The sequence below is a fragment of the Paroedura picta genome, chromosome 6, assembly GCF_049243985.1.
Source record: "Paroedura picta isolate Pp20150507F chromosome 6, Ppicta_v3.0, whole genome shotgun sequence".
Classification (NCBI taxonomy): Eukaryota; Metazoa; Chordata; class Lepidosauria; order Squamata; family Gekkonidae; genus Paroedura; species Paroedura picta.
In genome coordinates, this window is record NC_135374.1 from 16897737 (window position 1) to 16915579 (window position 17843).

The 17843-nt window shown below is 44.2% G+C and overlaps 1 protein-coding gene across 2 annotated transcripts in view; it reads left to right on the forward strand.

Annotated features, from left to right (window-relative positions):
- Nucleotides 1–17843, forward strand: part of DYNC2H1 (dynein cytoplasmic 2 heavy chain 1) — a 184802-nt gene that overhangs the window by 75442 nt on the left and 91517 nt on the right. For both annotated transcript variants that reach the window (XM_077341542.1, XM_077341543.1), the window contains exons 60-65: nucleotides 34–120; nucleotides 287–413; nucleotides 2924–3065; nucleotides 6157–6266; nucleotides 7570–7668; nucleotides 9588–9711. In XM_077341542.1, coding sequence (XP_077197657.1) covers nucleotides 34–120; nucleotides 287–413; nucleotides 2924–3065; nucleotides 6157–6266; nucleotides 7570–7668; nucleotides 9588–9711 — 689 coding nt within the window. The remainder of the gene's footprint in view (nucleotides 1–33; nucleotides 121–286; nucleotides 414–2923; nucleotides 3066–6156; nucleotides 6267–7569; nucleotides 7669–9587; nucleotides 9712–17843) is intronic.

Sequence of the window (17843 nt, forward strand, 5' to 3'; positions counted from 1 at the left end):
AGGACCTTAATTTGCATTTCTAATCTGTTTTAGCAACCTTAGGAAAACCGAAGCGAGAAAACAGAAGCTAGAAGATTTGCTGAATTCTGTTGGTCAAAAAGTGGCAGAACTAAGAGATAAGTATGTATCAGTTCTTCTTCTTAACAAATGCATTTGCTTTGGATGTTTATTTGAATATTGTTTAGCCATTTAAGTTACCACCTCCGTTTTTAAAATGTGATGCATTCTGAAAGCTTTGTTTCAATAATAGCACAGGATTAACTTTAAAAATGTAATCCTTATTCAGGTTCCAGGCCAGAACATCTGAGGCCGCAAAGCTTGAAGCAGAAGTTGCTAAAGCACAAGAAACAGTGAAAGCTGCAGAGATACTGATTAAGCAGCTCGACAGGGAACACAAGAGATGGAACACACAGGTTGGTTCCTGAAGCACTGCATTATGACCAAGTGGAAAATAGTGTTGTTAATTAGCTTGAAATGCATTCTGTTAAAATTACGAAAGGTTCTTTACCTGTGAATAGAGATAGGTTTGGATCAAGACCAAACTGGCAGTTTCCTCTGGTTCTCCCTTCCCGCTGCAGACCCCTCGACATGACATTCCTCAGGGTCTCCTGGCCCTCAGGCACAGCATTTTGTAAAGCTCAGTGGGCTGCATTGGAGGGAGGATGCAGGGAAGTTAGTGCATTCTGCTATTGGAAAACTTGTTCTGAGTCCACCCTGTAATGTTTTCTCTCCCCCTCTTAAAATGGAGTGTCTTTATGGGGGTCTCAGTCTCTACAAGAGAACACATGTCAACATTTCCACTTTCCAAGATTTTGCCTTTCTTTGGAGTAGAGTAGACTGGTTAGTCTCAACCTGACCAATGTCAATCAGGTAAGTTAAATCCGTCTTGTAGGTCAGTGGTCCCCAACCTTTTTATCACTGGGGACCGGTCAATGCTATACAATTTTACTGAGGCTCAGGGGTTGGGGGTAGACTTTTGCCGAGGGATGTCGCCGCTGCCGCCTGAGCCCCTGTTCCACTTGTTTTCCCGCCGCCCGCTGGAGAGCGCTGCCAGCAGCAGCTGCGCAGTGCCATGCCGAGGGCGAGCCCCAGCCATGGTGGCCACCGGAGAGCACCAAAGGTGAGCCGGCGGCAGAGTGGTAGGGCAGCCTCTGAGGCAGCAGCAGGGAGGAGGAGGATGAGGAGCCATGGCCCGGTACCGACTTATCCACGGACCGGTCCTGGTCCTGGTCCCCGGACTGGGGGTTGGGGACCACTGTTGTAGGTGATCAATACGGGGGCTTCATGGCCTCAGTTTGCATTATGGAAGATTATTTTCATATTTAGAAAATAATGGCCAATGGTATCCATATGGGGTGCTTCACTTGGATCTGGCCTCATGTTTTCCTACAGGTCTTACTGGCCCAAAGTAGTTCACTAGTGCCTTCAAGCCACCTGCCTGCCCTTACATGACACCTCAGTCTCTTCCTTCCAGCTGATTCAGAAGGCGTGAATCTGATTTTATAATATAAAAGTAGACAGGTAGCTCAAACTGTATGTCTTTCAGAAGAGTGTGGACTCAGTCTGGTGCAGCTATTACATAAAGTGAAATTAAATCCTTGGGCAAGTCTTTAAAGTTGGCTCAGCAGCAGGACACTATTAGTACTTAGTTGTAGAGGTCAGTCTTTGGGAAACATTGCATGCTCTCACCCTTCATCTTTGACATCTGCATTTCCAGACTCATATCATATGCTGTTCTACTTGTCCTGCTCCCCAGGAGCATTCCCCACTCTCTTCAGTGATGGTTATGGCCACGATATCAAGTTGCTTCCCCAACAGATGCAGATTAGAGGATTCTCAAAACAAATGCCCATTGGGAGAGTTTAAAGTCTTGGGGTGGCTTACCATAAGGTAGACTACAACATGAGTAAAACATTATAAACATTATAAAACATTATTAAAAACGTAATGATCCATACACTAGAATTAGTACCTCTGCCTGGTAATTGGCCACCCACTAATTGACAAAGCGCTTTTTAAATAACAGTGAAAAAAAGTATGTGTAAGCAGAGGCCCCTTATTACCTGATTTTATCCACACTGGCCTCAACTTGTACTTGTCAGGATGACAGACTTGAAATAAAAACTTCACTTGTAGAAAAGCTGAAAGTTTATTCGAAGCAGTTCTCCCAGGACTTGCAAAGCCAAATCTGATTATTTCAAGTCATGCACCAGTTCTTATCCCTCAGGTTTTTCCTGCTTTTCCCAGGCCCGTTGGTTTCACAAGCGAGCCAGATACAACACCCCCCCCACCACCACCACAGGTGCCCAGCTGGAAGCTCAGCCAGACATGATAGCATTCAGTAAGGATGACCTTGGAGCGCAGCGCCTAATTCTACAAGCGATACAAACTGCAGCATGGGAAAAGTTCAAAGACAACAAGAGACATTTCAAAATGGTTACACGGTGGACAATCACACATCACAAATCATGAGAGAAACCTTGGGGTTCTGACAGTACTCTTAGCTTGTTCTAATCCCATTGCTCTTCTGTTAAAGTTCTGTCTTCCATTCCTGTTCACCATGTAAGACAAAAATTTCCTTTCTCCAAAGTAGCCCATAAACACATATATGTGGAGTTGGCAGTAAGCCATGCCCACGACTACCGTTGTGGTTAAAGATGAGCTGATCCTGTGTTGGGCTGATCCTGCGTTGAGCAGGGGGTTGGACTAGATGGCCTGTATGGCCCCTTCCAACTCTATGATTCTGTGATTCTATGAGGCAGATTAGTTGTGCAACATACCCAGCACAAGTTTCTGACTGCTTCTGGTCTTTCTGAAGATGCATCTGAACAGTCCTTTTAACAATCAACATATTGCTATTTAGCAGTTTTCCCACCAATCCCATTCCCATCTAAAGCCATGTCGGGGAATCTGTTCTTTGCAGGTCTCAGAGATAGCGGACGAATTGAGCACTCTGCCAAGAAGAGCCCAGCTGGCTGCTGCTTTCATTACTTATCTTTCCGCCGCACCAGAAGATCAAAGAAAAGCAAGTTTGGATGCCTGGACAAAATCGGCTGGTCTGGAAAGTAAATATCACACGTTGTTCGATCAGAAAATAAGAATATCTACAATGTGCTGCTTGAAAATGAAGAAATGATTCCATTGGTGTGCATGGGGGTGGGGGGAAATATAACTACCACAATGTTCTCAAACACAGTAATAGCAGACTTCTCTATGCCAACTTCCCAAGCTTTGATAAGCATAGCCACTAAAGAGAAAAAAGAACCAGACTGCATAGCCGGCAACATTGACTTCCTTCCTACACCCCAAAAGTGCACTAAATTGATGGTAACAAATCTGACTGGGATAGCCAGCCTACCCTGATGGTCCCAGGGCCCCAGGAAGCATGCCTGGCCTTGACCAGGGCCAGGGCCATTTCTTTCTTGTCCCCTACTTGGTGGAATGATCTCCCCGAAGAGCTGCAGGCCCTATTGGAACTCTTTGGGTTCCCCAGGGCCTGCAAGACGGAGCTCTTCCACCAGGCGTTTGGTTGAGATTGGGTGCAATGAGTACCAGGGAATAAAATCTGGTATTCCCCCCCCCCCCCCGCCCCAGGTCTTAGGCCAAGGTATTAGACGGGCCAAGACCCACTGCACGTTTCTACCACTTCGTTTCTCTTTTTCTTTTATTCCCAGTTTTACGGCCTATACTGGTTACAGCTGCAGCAGAGGGATTTTTACCGCCATCTTGGCTTTATTAGATTTTGGGCTTATTGTTTTATTGTGATAAGGTTAAGATGTTTTAAATGGTTTGATGGTCGGTTCTATTGTTTTTATGTTGTGAACCGCCACGAGCCTGCTTCTGCTGGGAGCAGCGGTATATAAATATAATTATAAACTAAACTAAAAAAAAACAACAGCCTGATCTCATCAGATCCTGGAAGTTCAGCAGAGCCAGCCCTGGTTTGTAATTAGATAGGAGGCCACCAAGGAAGTCCAGGGTCGCACTGGAGAGGCAGGCAACGAAAAACCACCTCTGTCCGTCTCTTGTTTCCACTGTGACTTGATGGCACTTCACACATACACCCCAAATCTGAATTGGACTTTAGTGTTGAATTCAAGTGACGGATGCTGCTATCCTAAGAATAATGCCCTGGGAGTGGGACCCATTGCATAAACTTAAGTAGACCTGCTTAGGATTGAATAACAGGTTGTCAGTGAACTCAGCATAGAAACTCTGGTTTGGATGGGTTAGGGGAGAGATCCCACCTACCTCTGCCTCCTGAGGAAGTTCTCATGCCTCATAGTTGAGAATCAGAGGTTTAGAGACATTCTTTGTTCAAGCAGACAATATATGCTTGCTAAATGGTTGATTGCAGGCAGATCATCTGATTTGGAGACAGACCTAGTTCCTGCCCTAAAGGATCCAATTCTATTAGCGGCTAGGCAAACAAAACAATACAACGTCAGGAAAGATTTTTATAGCCCAGTCCTCTCAGAACTGTAGCTACCGTACTCTCTTTACCCGGCCTTTTTAAAGCTAATTGTCTAAATCGTATTTCCGAAAATGTTCATATCAGACTGACTGCAGATAAACACAGCATCGCTGAGGGGAAAGCAGAGATGGAATAAATTATGGTTTGGGGTTTTTTTCCCCCCTGTAGTTGATTTAGTTGTGCCCGGTAGATGAGTGACTCCCTTGAAGCAATAATTTGCTCAGTCTGCATGATTAAATAATGTTTCCTGTAAGAGCATTAGCTGCGCAGCGATTCAGTAACATCTTATTTCAAGGCTTCCCTTGATTCAACAATAAGGAAAGCTTCTCATCTCCTGGTAATAATTGTTTAAATCAGGAGAAACAAAGAGCGTTTGTTTGACCTCTGTGAAATGATTTCTGGCCCTTTCAGACAACTGATTAAAAAAATGTGCATTTGTTTCACAGTTATATGAGGGAGGCTGGGGGTCCCAACATTTTTTTCTTGAATTTTCTGTCATTCTGTCACTCAGTTTAGAGAATGCAACTCTCCCCAAGCTAATGCTTTCTTTGCTATCTTAAGTTATTGTGGGTTTTCATCATTGTGTTTAAGATTAGTTAAATTGTTTTAAATGGATTTTGCATTTTTGTTGTTATTTGTATGCCTCTGTAGGGACTTAAAAAAAACAACAAAAGGACATAAGTTCTCCAAACAACTGAGTGCTCATCTAGCTGTCGATTCTTAATGATGTACTGCTTTTAGTCAGGAAGGCTTGTAGATCAGATTGTTTTAATGTCTCTCTGCTTGTCCATCACTTCATTGACAAGAAAAGGGGCTTAAAAATTTGACGAAAGTGCTACAGCCTGTCAAAACGTCCTCAAAACAGTAACCTCGGATAGAGTCAGAGCAGGTAGTAGTCCCAAAATAATAATCTGGGAGGGGAGCTGGTTCCATAATGTCAGAGTTCTTCTCCTAGTCCTTCCACAAGATGGAATTTAAAGCCCATCTCACTGTGGATCTCTGGAAGTGTCAGGGTTCATACGGGAGAAATTTTTCATACCCTGCTTTGATCCCCAGTGGAACAAAACAGTCTACAACATAATTCGCCTTTCCTCCCTTTTTATTTCACGACAACAGCCCTGTGCAAGCAATTAGCTCAAGGTCACCCAGCAATGTTCTATGGCAGAATGTGTATTCAGACCTCCTTCTCTCAGGTCCTAGTCTGGCATGCTAACCGCAGCACCATGCTCATGTTCTAATCCAGGGGTAGTCAAAGTGCGGCCCTCCAGATGTCCATGGACTACAATTCCCAGGAGCCCCTGCCAGCGAATGCTGGCAGGGGCTCATGGGAATTGTGGTCCATGGACATCTGGAGGGCCGCACTTTGACTACCCCTGTTTATGTCCATGTGTATTTTCCCCCTCCCACCTTTTCTGACTTTAAAGCCATAGTTTTATATACTGAGTAAGTCCCTCTATAATGCTTCATAATCCACCTTCTTTGCGGCTCAGATTCCAAAATGTCATGCTCCCTGGAGCTTTTGAATTGCCGAGGGTTCTGCCTTCCCTCCCGGTAACTAGATGACAGAAAAAAAGTAGCCACAGTGCCATGTTTTCTAGATGTTTATTAGATGGGAAGAAGCCATATAAACTCCCCCTAAAAAACTCAGCCAAATTAAAGGAGATTTTTTTTCTGTTTGTTAGAATTTGATCTTAGGCGATTCTTGTGCTCAGAGAGTGAGCAATTGATCTGGAAAAGTGAAGGCTTGCCCTCGGATGATCTGTCAATAGAGAATGCCCTTGTGATATTGCAGGTAAGCTCTCCTTTTTCATTCTCTTCAAGGTACTGCCCCGCTAGCAGTATATTTGTATCGACATGCTGGCTCCTGTGGGCAAGGTTCTTTCTGTGCTCCATCCTCCCTGCTAGCCTATGTTGTTTGCCAAGGGCGAGCCAAGGAAGAGGTTTCCGTTCACTTTCTCTTAAGTCTAAAAAACATCAGGGAAGCTGAGAGGGCTGGCTATATTCCTTTTCCTTCCATAGAAATTCTTCCACAATTCAGAATGCCCCATTAAAGCTGCAGTAGGCTGTGTGTTGGGGAAAAGAAAGGTAGATGCGCCTAATTTCAGTGATGGCTGTCCTGGGCTCCAGATAATTATCCCTGTTGATACAATATTGTCTCAGTAGGGTGAAAGTTTAAAAAAAACCCTCTAGGACAATGGTTCTCAACCCGGGGGTCGGGACCCCTTTGGTCGTGGGAGGCGGTACCACTGTTGCCACTCCTCCTGAAGGTGCCCGCCAATTTATATACAGTTTATATACAATCATGAACAATGGATCTTCACGCCATTGGTCAGTTTCGGTTTAATTTCTGTGAAAGAACCCTTGCATAATTTTATGGTTGGGGGTCACCACAACATGAGGAACTGTATTAAAGGGCCGCAGAATTAGGAAAGTCGACAGCCACTGCTCTGGAATGTTTGATTGCATTATTTGAAACAACTGAGAACAGTTTCTGCTCAAACCTAGTCTAGTGCACCTTTCAGCAGTCAAAGGATCTTTCATTTTCCTTCTTGAATTCCTGGTCTGAGAAGTATGATAGAAACTCACTGTTAAGATGCAAGTTAAACTTGGAGGAATGGTTTGCCTGGAGGTATATTTAAATTGTATTCCCCTTTCTACTGTCTTGAGCCTCTTGTGGCGCAGAGTGGTAAGGCAGTGACATGCTGTCTGAAGCTGTCTGCCCATGAGGTTGGGAGTTCGATCCCAGCAGCCGGCTCAAGGTTGACTCAGCCTTCCATCCTTCCGAGGTCGGTAAAATGAGTACCCAGCTTGCTGGAGGGTAAACGGTAATGACTGGGGAAGGCACTGGCAAACCACCCCGTATTGAGTCTGCCATGAAAACGCTAGAGGGTGTCACCCCAAGGGTCAGACATGACTCGGTGCTTGCACAGGGGATACCTTTACCTTTTTCTACTGTCCAGCTCTTTGTTTTAACATTTAGTTGTTGCTGAATAAAGACAGATGAAGAATCTCTTAAATAAATGGCAGGTAAATTTTGTAGCTGTATATTTTCTTAACATGATTGAAATGTAATCCTCTCTTTTTTTTCACAACAGAGCAAAGTGTGTCCATTTTTGATAGACCCTTCTTCCAGAGCAACAGAGTGGTTGAAGACACACTTGAAAGAATCACGCTTGGAAATTATTAACCAGCAGGTCTGCTTGGAAACTTGAAAACATTTTTGTGATTTTGGAGAAGGAAACCTGTTCGTTACTGCTTTTGTTGGTCAGCCATCTAAAAACAGGAAACTCTGCTTTAAGCCCTAAGCATGTTTACTTGGAAGTAAGTCCCAGTGAGCTCAATGGGACTTACTCCCTAGTAAGTATTGGGGATTGCAGCCTTAATCTCTTTGTACTTTTTAGGATATGCATATAGGTAGTTTCCTTTTCTTGTTTGAAGCTATCTGGATTTCCTTCTCTGGTTTTGCAAAGTGCAGCCTTCTGACCAAATGTTCCTCAACTGTTTAATTGCTACATGTCCCATGAGGCTTTGGTCCATGAAGGTTCCATGGTTCCCAGCACATACTTTTTTAACCAGTGGGAAATCTGGTTGGATCCCAATGAGTATTCTTCCCTGGGAGAACGAGGATGCAGCAGTTCAGCTTCAGCCGTGTTCTTTCACACAAGTAGATTCAAAGGCATTCAAATCGTAGAGGGAGTCATTCACATCAGTACCCCATTGGCCTGGTTCAGGCATCCATGAACCTGGCAGGGCTCTTCATAGAATGGAGAACAGATGGAGTCATCTCTCCTTTTGTCATGCAAGTAATGTTTCATGGGACTTAGGGGCTCAATATAAATAGTGATTTCCCCCCTTTTTGAAGAGGGAAGGATTGTGGAGATCAGGTGACTTGTACAATTGATTATCTCTGACTAACACCCAGCTTATGTGTCTCTATCTGCCTGGTAGAGAAAACATGCACACCCTCACCTATATGAGGAGTCCTGCCAGCTTGATTAATCCACCTTTGGGGGAAAAAATGTCGGTTCCAATATTGCTCTTTCCTCTTCATTCTAAATCTAGTTGCTCCAGAAATGTCTACAGCCAGCACCTGGCTCCTACCCTCCGGTAGAACAGCACAATAGAATCTCCTGGTTCCCCTTCCCCAAACTTTTCAAAGTGCCTTGGGAAAGTTGCTCGTGTATGAGTGTTTCTTGACAATATTTGGGCAACATGGCACTTCTTAGGTGTGCTTGGGAGGAGAAATAATAGTGTCACCGTTTGTAGTTTTGAGGGCAATGCTGGAATGGAAAATGCCATGCACTTGGGGTCCCGTTAATGCTTCATTCAGCAATCTAGGGATGGCATGCTGGCACAGGCTCTTTGCTTTCCTATGCTTTGCTTTAGATTCTTCGGAAACATTTTTTCCCCGAATCAGAGGAAATCTTGAAATAAGACGGTGACTTATGCTCACCACTTGTTGGAAGTAATAAAATGTACCCTTCCAAGTCTTTAATCACAAGCACCCAATAATCACATTAGAGTCTTCTGTCTATTTAGCTCTTGATTGATGCGTCCAAGGAAATGTATTTTGTTCTTGCCATGAGGCATAGTGTAGATCAGTGGTCCCCAAGCTTTCTGAGGCTGGGGACCGGCAGGGCATCGGGCCGCACCCGCGCGTGCCACGCCCACGCATCGGGCCTCGCCCGCGCATTGCGCATGTGCAAATGCGCCATGCGCAGCCGAATCACAGCCCAGCCCTGATTCCCTCTCCCCACCCTCCCGCAGTAAGAAGCTTCCCGGGCCGCAAGCTTGCGGCCTGGGAAGTTTTTTACTGCGGGGGGGCGGGGAGAGGGAGCCGCGGCCCGGCGCCATGGCCTTCGTGGCCCGGCACTGGGCCGCCACCCGCAGGTTGAGGACCACTGGTGTAGATTACATCTTGATTGCTCTTGACCTCCTAGCACTTGACCTCAAGTGGAGCAGCCCACCTTTTCCAATGTAGTTCTACAAAATTTTACTTCGTGTAATGTTATGTATATTTGGGCACACCCTGAAAAACTTTCCCAGCTGCGTTTCATTTTTATAGCGATGCTAAGCTAGAACAATCAGTGGTGCTGAAATTTTGTTTGTGTAGGATGCCAACTTCATTAATGCCCTCGAACTGGCGGTACGATTTGGGAAAACACTCATCATACAGGAGGTGGATGGAGTAGAGCCTGTGCTTTATCCACTACTAAGAAAGGATCTTATTGCTCAAGGTAATTTTTCAACTCGGGAATAATGCAAGATATTATTTTGCTTCTCAGTCTGATAAGAGGACAAAACAGTGTACCATTCAGAAATGTTCTGTTGTTCAGTGTGGATAAAAAGAAGGTTAATTGTAATGTTTTGATTATAAGTAGGAGTGTGCATTCAGCTCAGTTTAGCTGGGAAAAAAATATCGGTTTTGGTTTTTGGTTTTAATTTCTAAGTCATGTACACTGTACATTGTACAGGTAAAGAGAATCTACTTTGGCTATTGATAAAGCTGACTGAAACAAAAGCTGAATTTTATTTGGAGATATTCAGCTATGTGATCAGGTGTGGCCATCCTCCCAGGTCTTCATGTCATGATGGAAAGACCTCACTGTGACAGGCAGGTCCTGGAGAGCAACCCCAAGCTGATCCTATGGGGAGAGCTCTCTCCGCAGAATCATCTGTTTGTCAGGCTGTGCTGGGCAGCCTGGTTCAAACTGAGCCACCCAGAAAAACCCAATCCTGTGAGGAGAATTTTCTCCACAGGATCATCTCTTTAAAGGGCATAGTTTCAATTAAAAGTCTCGTTTTACATTATTTAGATTTTTTGACTTGATGTTCCTCCCAAGAGCTTGGGGGTGGCGTATGTGACCCATGCAATCTGTTTATCTTAACACAAACCCTATAGGGTAGGTTAGGTGTAAAGAGAAAGTGTTTATAGTCACTTTCATGAGTTCGTTTCTAGGTTTTAATTTAAGGCCTAGGCTCCTTAAAAGAAGTCACAAGTTAATTGTCCAGTTCATTTTGGGGCCCTAACTGATTACAAGAGACCTTCCCCAATCTGTGCCCCCTTCATACTCCATTTATCATCCTGCAATAAAATGGCTGACTTCTGCTGTGTTTCTGCCTCTATCCGTGCAGAAGTATACATGTGTTTGAAGGTTTTACTAAGATGACATTGGGCCTCAAGGGATTTTCAGTAGCTGTTTCTCTATTTTGATGGAACAACAATAAGGAGAGATCTGGATTTAAAATATACCAAAGAGTTAATACGTAACTTTTTTATTGAGACCTCCAGAGATTTTTGTGTTGAGTGAATAAAGATATCAGAGGATTTATGGGGCCTTATAGGAATTTACATTGGGGTAATTAGAGATCCCAGTACTGTCCAGCTATAATATTAGCTCTATACTATATACCTTAGGCCTTTATAGTGTCAGATGTTTCCCTATAAGATGTATTATCAAATACTTTTTGTTTTTTTAAAAGCATAACTTCATTGTAACCTTGGTATCAGATTAGTACGCATGTCCCACTTTCCCATCAACATTCAACAAGCAGAAGAGATATCTGTTCCACATAATATATTTCTGGAGGAGGAGCATGTCTCATGGCTTAAATGTCATTCAGTGCTTAACACCCACTCAGGGCAGCTGTCCCTTTCCAGGTCCTGAGGGGAGGGGGGGCGTCTGCAGAGTTCTTCCACCCCTCCTCATTTAGCGCCCATTGTATTCCTGAATGCAACGGGCTTGGCCCATAGTGTAAATATATAGAGCCAATCTAAGGCATGTAATTTCTTAATACTAAAGCTATGATTCTTTATTGGACTATGGCCACAATCCAGAGAATAATCTGAGTAGTTCCATGGACACAAGAGATTTTGGCTTATTCTTGAACTGAGTTCAAAACCAGTTTATCTGCTGTTCTGGGGTGCTGCTATAATACTGTCCTTGAGCACAGCTGAAATATATTTCTTGATGATTGAAGCCACTGACTTAAATCTATTTTTACTTTAAGAATTTAATATTATTAATTGGCCAAGGTGTGTTTGTATCTGCCTTCCTCCAGGGTGCAATGGGCTATGTGCTGGGGGTTCAAGTGTGGCAAGTCATTACAGGTAGTGGGAGTTTGCCCCTGCTTCCAAGAGGTACCAAGAGAAAAAAACAAAAAGAAATATATTTGTGCCTTTCTATGTCTAAACTCTTGAGTGCCTCTTGTGGCGCAGAGTGGTAAGGCAGCAGACATGCAGTCTGAAAGCTCTGCCCATGAGGCTGGGAGTTCAATCCCAGCAGCCGGCTCAGGGTCGACTCAGCCTTCCATCCTTCCGAGGTCGGTAAAACGAGGACCCAGCTTGCTGGGGGGTAAACGGTAATGACTGGGGAAGGCACTGGCAAACCACCCCGTATTGAGTCTGCCATGAAAACGCTAGAGGGCGTCACCCCAAGGGTCAGACATGACCTGGTGCTTGCACAGGGGATACTTTTACCTTACCTTTACCTTTTATTGACTACATTGGCCTTTTTCATTCTTAGGAATAGGGTAAGGGGACACACTTTGTCTCCAAAAGCCTGTCTGGGTCTTTATTTGCAGAGGAGAAATGCTTCATACCATTCTGTATTCTTCACCTCTTGTCTCCCAGGATCTTGACGCTTGACAATTCTTTACCTCTTTGGAGAAGAATATTATGACAATGCTTGATTACAGCCCACAGTCAGTTTAGCAAGGAGTAATTGTAGGCTTGATGTCAGCCATGCATGTTAAATAAGTAGGTGGCAGGATTTTGATCTGTTGTGCTCAAGTAAATGATTTTTTTAAAGTTCTTTAAAAACAGTTATCTACTAATATCTCAGTGTCAGGTTTTTGTGCATTCTCTGTTGTTTGCATCCTGTGGGATGCAATGCCTGAAGAAGAAGAAGAAGAGTTGGTTCTTATATGCTGCTTTTCCCTACCCGAAGGAGGCTCAAAGCGGCTTACAGTCGCCTTCCCATTCCTCTCCCCACAACAGACACCCTGTGAGGTGGGTGAGGCTGAGAGAGCCCTGATATCACTGCCCGGTCAGAACAGTTTTATCAGTGCTGTGGATAGCCTAAGGTCACCCAGCTGGTTGCATGTGGGGGAGCGCAGAATCGAACCCGGCATGCCAGATTAGAAGTCCGCACTCCTAACCACTACACCAAACTGGCTCTCTCCTAACCACTACACCAAACTGCCTGAGGCATTCTGGAAGGCTCCCATGCTTCTTTCTGCAAACTATGGGGTATATGTACTGAATGTACCCCAGAACGACATGGGCTGTGAGCCAAAGTGATATTCTTAGACAGATGGATATTTAGTTGTAAAAGCCATCACCTTATCAAGGAAGTAATCACTGAAGAACATGCCTGTGGAAAATGGGCACTTACCTTGGAGCCCGTTTTGATTACTTCTGATCACTGCATGATTCTTCAGACTTTATATTGGTTTCAGTAAATAACACAATGGAACAATGTATTGGATTGTGAAAACATATTTATTGATCAGCCGCAAGATTTCCTTTTACTTTTGTCAGGGGAGGATCAGCAGGGTTTGGCAAGAGTTCTGGTAGAACATGTTGAAGTTGGGACCTCATAGCGCCTGGTTCCTTAGTTATGGTGTGTCATATGGCTTCATTTTTGTCACCTATCATGTTTAATATGGATGTTAGTTTGTTAAAGGAGATTAGCCAGAGCCTTGGGCTTGGGAGTCATCAATCTGCTGATGCCAACTTGCTCTCTGGTTCACTAATTGTACCCCTATAGACTACATGCTGGCAGGGGCTTATGGGGATTTTAGTCCATGGACCTCTGGAGATCTACCATTTGGCCACCTTTGCCCTAGAAATAACTGTCTCTGTACTAAACTGGTGCCTGAATGTAGTGCAGCTGAAAGTGAATCCAAACAAGTCAGAGGTGGTGTTGATTGACAGAGTTGCTGATTGGAGGGGTTTAAGGGGTTTAATCTTCTGATTCTGAGCGTCTAAAGGGCCTTAGATTGTTATTCAGTTCTTCTTTGTAAAATAATTTTAGGTGGAGACAATTTACTCCCCCCACCATCACCTGCACTTAGTCAAGACATTTCAGTGAATGGCCTCCTCTGAACCCATCCCAACTTGTCAATGCCCTTCTTGAACTGGGATGGCCAGAACTGGACACAATATTCTAAATGAGGTCTAACCAATGTGGAATAAAGGTAAAGGTATCCCCTGTGCAAGCACCGGGTCATGTCTGACCCTTGGGGTGACGCCCTCTAGCGTTTTCATGGCAGACTCAATACGGGGTGGTTTGCCAGTGCCTTCCCCAGTCATTACCGTTTACCCCCCAGCAAGCTGGGTACTCATTTTACCGACCTCGGAAGGATGGAAGGCTGAGTCAACCTTGAGCCGGCTGCTGGGATTGAACTCCCAACCTCATGGGCAAAGCTTTCAGGCGGCTGCCTTACCACTCTGCGCCACAAGAGGCTCATTAATGTGGAATAGAGTGGCACTATAACTTCCCTTTCTCTAGATTCTAAGCGCCCAGCAATGCAGCCTAATGTCACATTTGCCTTCTTAGCTGCCATATTGCACTGTTAGGTCATATTCAACTTATTGTCCACCAGAACAAAGTTTATATGTATTACTATCAAGCCAAGTATCTTCCATCTAATGTTTATGTTTACGCATCTCATTATTATTACCCAAATGTAATACTTCACACTTCTCCCTATTAAAATAAATTTTATTGGTTAGGGCCAATTTCCCAATCTATCCAGATCTCTTTGAATAGTAGTCACTTCATCTGGGCATTAGCCACCACACCCAATTTAATGTCATCTGCAAATTTGATCAGTATACCCTCTGTTGTCTCATCCAAATCATTAATGTTAAATGATACCAGCTCCAGCGCAGAACTCTGCAGTACACTGCTGGTCACCTCCCTCCAAGATGAATAATTGATGTGCACCCTTTGGGTTCCAGCAGCCAGCCAATTACAAATCCATGTGATTGTGACCTTATCCATCCCAGTTTTTACTAACTTTCTCACAAAAATATTGTGGTGGACCTTATCAAAGGCCTTACTTAAAGTTAGATATGCTATATCTACTGTATTTCCTGCATCTACTAAACCAGTTGCCCTGTCGAAAATAAGATAAGTCTTGCAGGGCTTATCTCAGAGGGATCCATGTTGACGTTTATTAAGCACAACATGTACTTACGCACTGTTACCACAACACTGATTGTTGCCTTGGCACCAACAATGCCCCTTGCCCCAAAGTTGACCTTTACTTTCACCGTGGGCTAACAGAATTCAGCAAATCATCGTCACTCCAGAGTCTGGGAACTACACATTATCACCAACTGCTCATACTTTGACGTCAACTTGATATTGATCATCACCGATTGACAATCAACCTCTCCCCGAGTCAGAGGATTCTCTTGCCTTTGGGGCAATAGGACTAATCTCTGAGATTGTCCGTCCAGAGAGTTTTTGAGATTCTACTAGGGCAACTTCCAGTGCAACGTGGATGACAAGATGAAGGAACTTCAAATCAAGGGCTGCTACAAAATACCTCCTGGTTCCCTGTTCCAGTGATGTTTCATGGGATCTGTTCCTTCATGGTATCCATCATCTCCATCTTCTAAGACCAGTAGTGAGAAACATGCTACTGCCATCTTTTTCCATCTACTGTCACATTTTTCTGACTCAGAAAAAGGACTTGAGTTCTGAGCTCTGGAGAGAAACCAGGAAATTACAGGCCATCTAAGCTAACATCTGTCCAGGATAATTAGTAGAAAATGTAATCAAAGATAGAATTATTAAACACATAGAAGAACAAAACCTGCTGAGGGATGATCAGCATGACTTCCATAGAGGAATCCTGTTTTACCAACCTTTTGGACTTCGCTGAGAAAGTGAACAAACTTGCAGGTAACAGTGACCCAGTAGACTGATTATATCCTTGGACATTCAAAAGGCTTTTGGCAAGGTAACTCACCAAAGATTCCCGAGTAAGCTTAGCAGTCATGGGATATGAGGCCAGAATCCAATTGCATTGGGTTCTGATTTGCTTCTGGCTTGTTCAGAGTGCTGGATATTACCTTTAAATCCCCTCCATCCAATGTTAACAATGCGTTGAGGCAGACTGTATTCTTGAACAACCTCCCATGGTCCACAGTCATTTATCGGACTCGCACTCTCATAATTTTTAGGAAAACCTGCAAGATGTAGCTTTTCCAGAGTGGCTTTTATTGATGGATTCTATGTTGCTCTTGATTGAATAGAAGCTGAAAAGAGATCTGTTTTTAAAGTAGCTTTGCTGAGACGGGAGTGATTTATTGGTGTCTCTCTTGCATTGGAAGGATGGTTTGTTGTAAATTACCCTATATTTTTGGGAACAGTGGGGTTTTCTGTCAGAAGTGAAGTAGAAGTTTTGTGTCTCCTAGCCACACGTGGCCCTGACTGTGACCATTATCTTGGTGGATGTGGAGGGAGGATCCTACTCCTACCCCTTATTTTATTTTTATTTTTTTGCATTTTATAACTGTTCCAGGAAGTTGCTGTTTGCCCCATTGAGGGAAACTTATATGTATGTATTTATTTATTTTCTTCATTACTAACTTTCCTCTACCTGATGGGGACCCAAAGAGGCTTACGTCATTCTCTTCTCTTTCCATTTTATCTTCATAACAACCTTGGGAGTTAAGTCTGACTGAGAGTGTGTGACTAGCTCAGGGTCACCCAATAAACTTCCATGGCAGAGATAGGATACGAAGGGAGGGGCTGTGGCTCAGTGGTAGAGCCTATGCTGGTGTGCAGAAGGCCCCATGTTCAATTCCTGGTATCTCCATTTGAAAAGACTAGGCAGTAGTGATGGGGAAGACTTATGCCTGAGACCCTGGAAAACTACTGGCAGATTGAGTAGACAATACTGACCTTGATGGACCAAAGGAGTGAGTCAGTATAAGGCAACTTCATGTGTTCATGAAGCTGGGTCTCCTGGACCCTAGTCCAACAGTCTAGCCCAGCCTTTCTCAACTTTTTTACCATTGAGAAACCCCAGAAACATTTGTGGTACTATCATGCAGGATATGGTTGGGAAGCATAGCTATGTACTCACTCATCCAGGGACCTTCCCCTTCCCACCTCCTCCAGGCCCGTCATTGGGGGGGGCAGGCTGATGTGACCATATATGATCATAAAGGTAAAGGTAAAGGTATCCCCTGTGCAAGCACCGGGTCATGCCTGACCCTTGGGGTGACGCCCTCCAGCGTTTTCATGGCAGACTCAATACGGGGTGGTTTGCCAGTGCCTTCCCCAGTCATTACCGTTTACCCCCCAGCAAGCTGGGTACTCATTTTACCGACCTCGGAAGGATGGAAGACTGAGTCAACTTTGAGGCGGCTGCTGGGATCGAACTCCCAGCCTCATGGGCAGACAGCTTCAGAGAGCATTTCTGCTGCCTTACCACCCTGCGCCACAAGAGGCTCTATATATATGATCATATCACCTGATAAATGTTTAACAATTTTTTTTAATTACTAAAAAGTAATTAACTCCCACCCATTCAGGAAACCCTTCCAGGGCTGTCGAGAAACCCCAGGTTTTCACAAAACCCTAGTTGAGAAAGCCTGGTCTAACCACTATACCACATAGGCTGCCATTGCATTTCTGATGCAAAATCCTTATCTGCACAAGCACTTGGTAACACACAATTATTCAGTTGAACTAATTGAAGTAGTTCAGTTGAAGGGATGCTATATACCCTGGAGGCTGTGGCTGAGAATTAGAGAAAGCCTTCTGACTCTATGGTTCTATGAAAATGGTAACCACCCCTCTTTAGCTGCGAATGATGTTGAGGAGTCATCAGAGCCAGAGTGAAAGGCTTTCTCCTGGCCTCAGAGGAAGGGCCCGCCCCTGCCCTCCCTTCTCTGTGGGAATCTCAGGACAAGCAGGTTGTCTTAAAAACCATAGCTTGTTTTTTGGTATGCAGTTCAATGGTATTGTCCCTACGCAAACGACATAAGCATTTCCATGTTACTATTAGAATTGTAATTGTTAGCTGCTTTGAGGGTTCTTGGATGGAACAGTCGGCAAGAGATATGTAAATAAGCCATTTGGCTTCAGGTTATGCAAACATTGTTACACTGCGTTCCGTTTGTGTTGAAGGTCCCAGAGTGACTTCAGCTGATGCAGGGAAGAGGAGCTCAGTGCGAATATTTCACTCGAAGGCCTTTAGGGAGCACTGCTGTTTCGGGCTCTATAATGAGAAATGTGATCTTGATCGATTTTTCCCCCCCCAACGCAAGCTGAGTTGTCGATTCATTGCGTTTTCCAAATAGTTCATTTTGGTGTTTTTTTTTTGCCAGGCATCTGGCCTT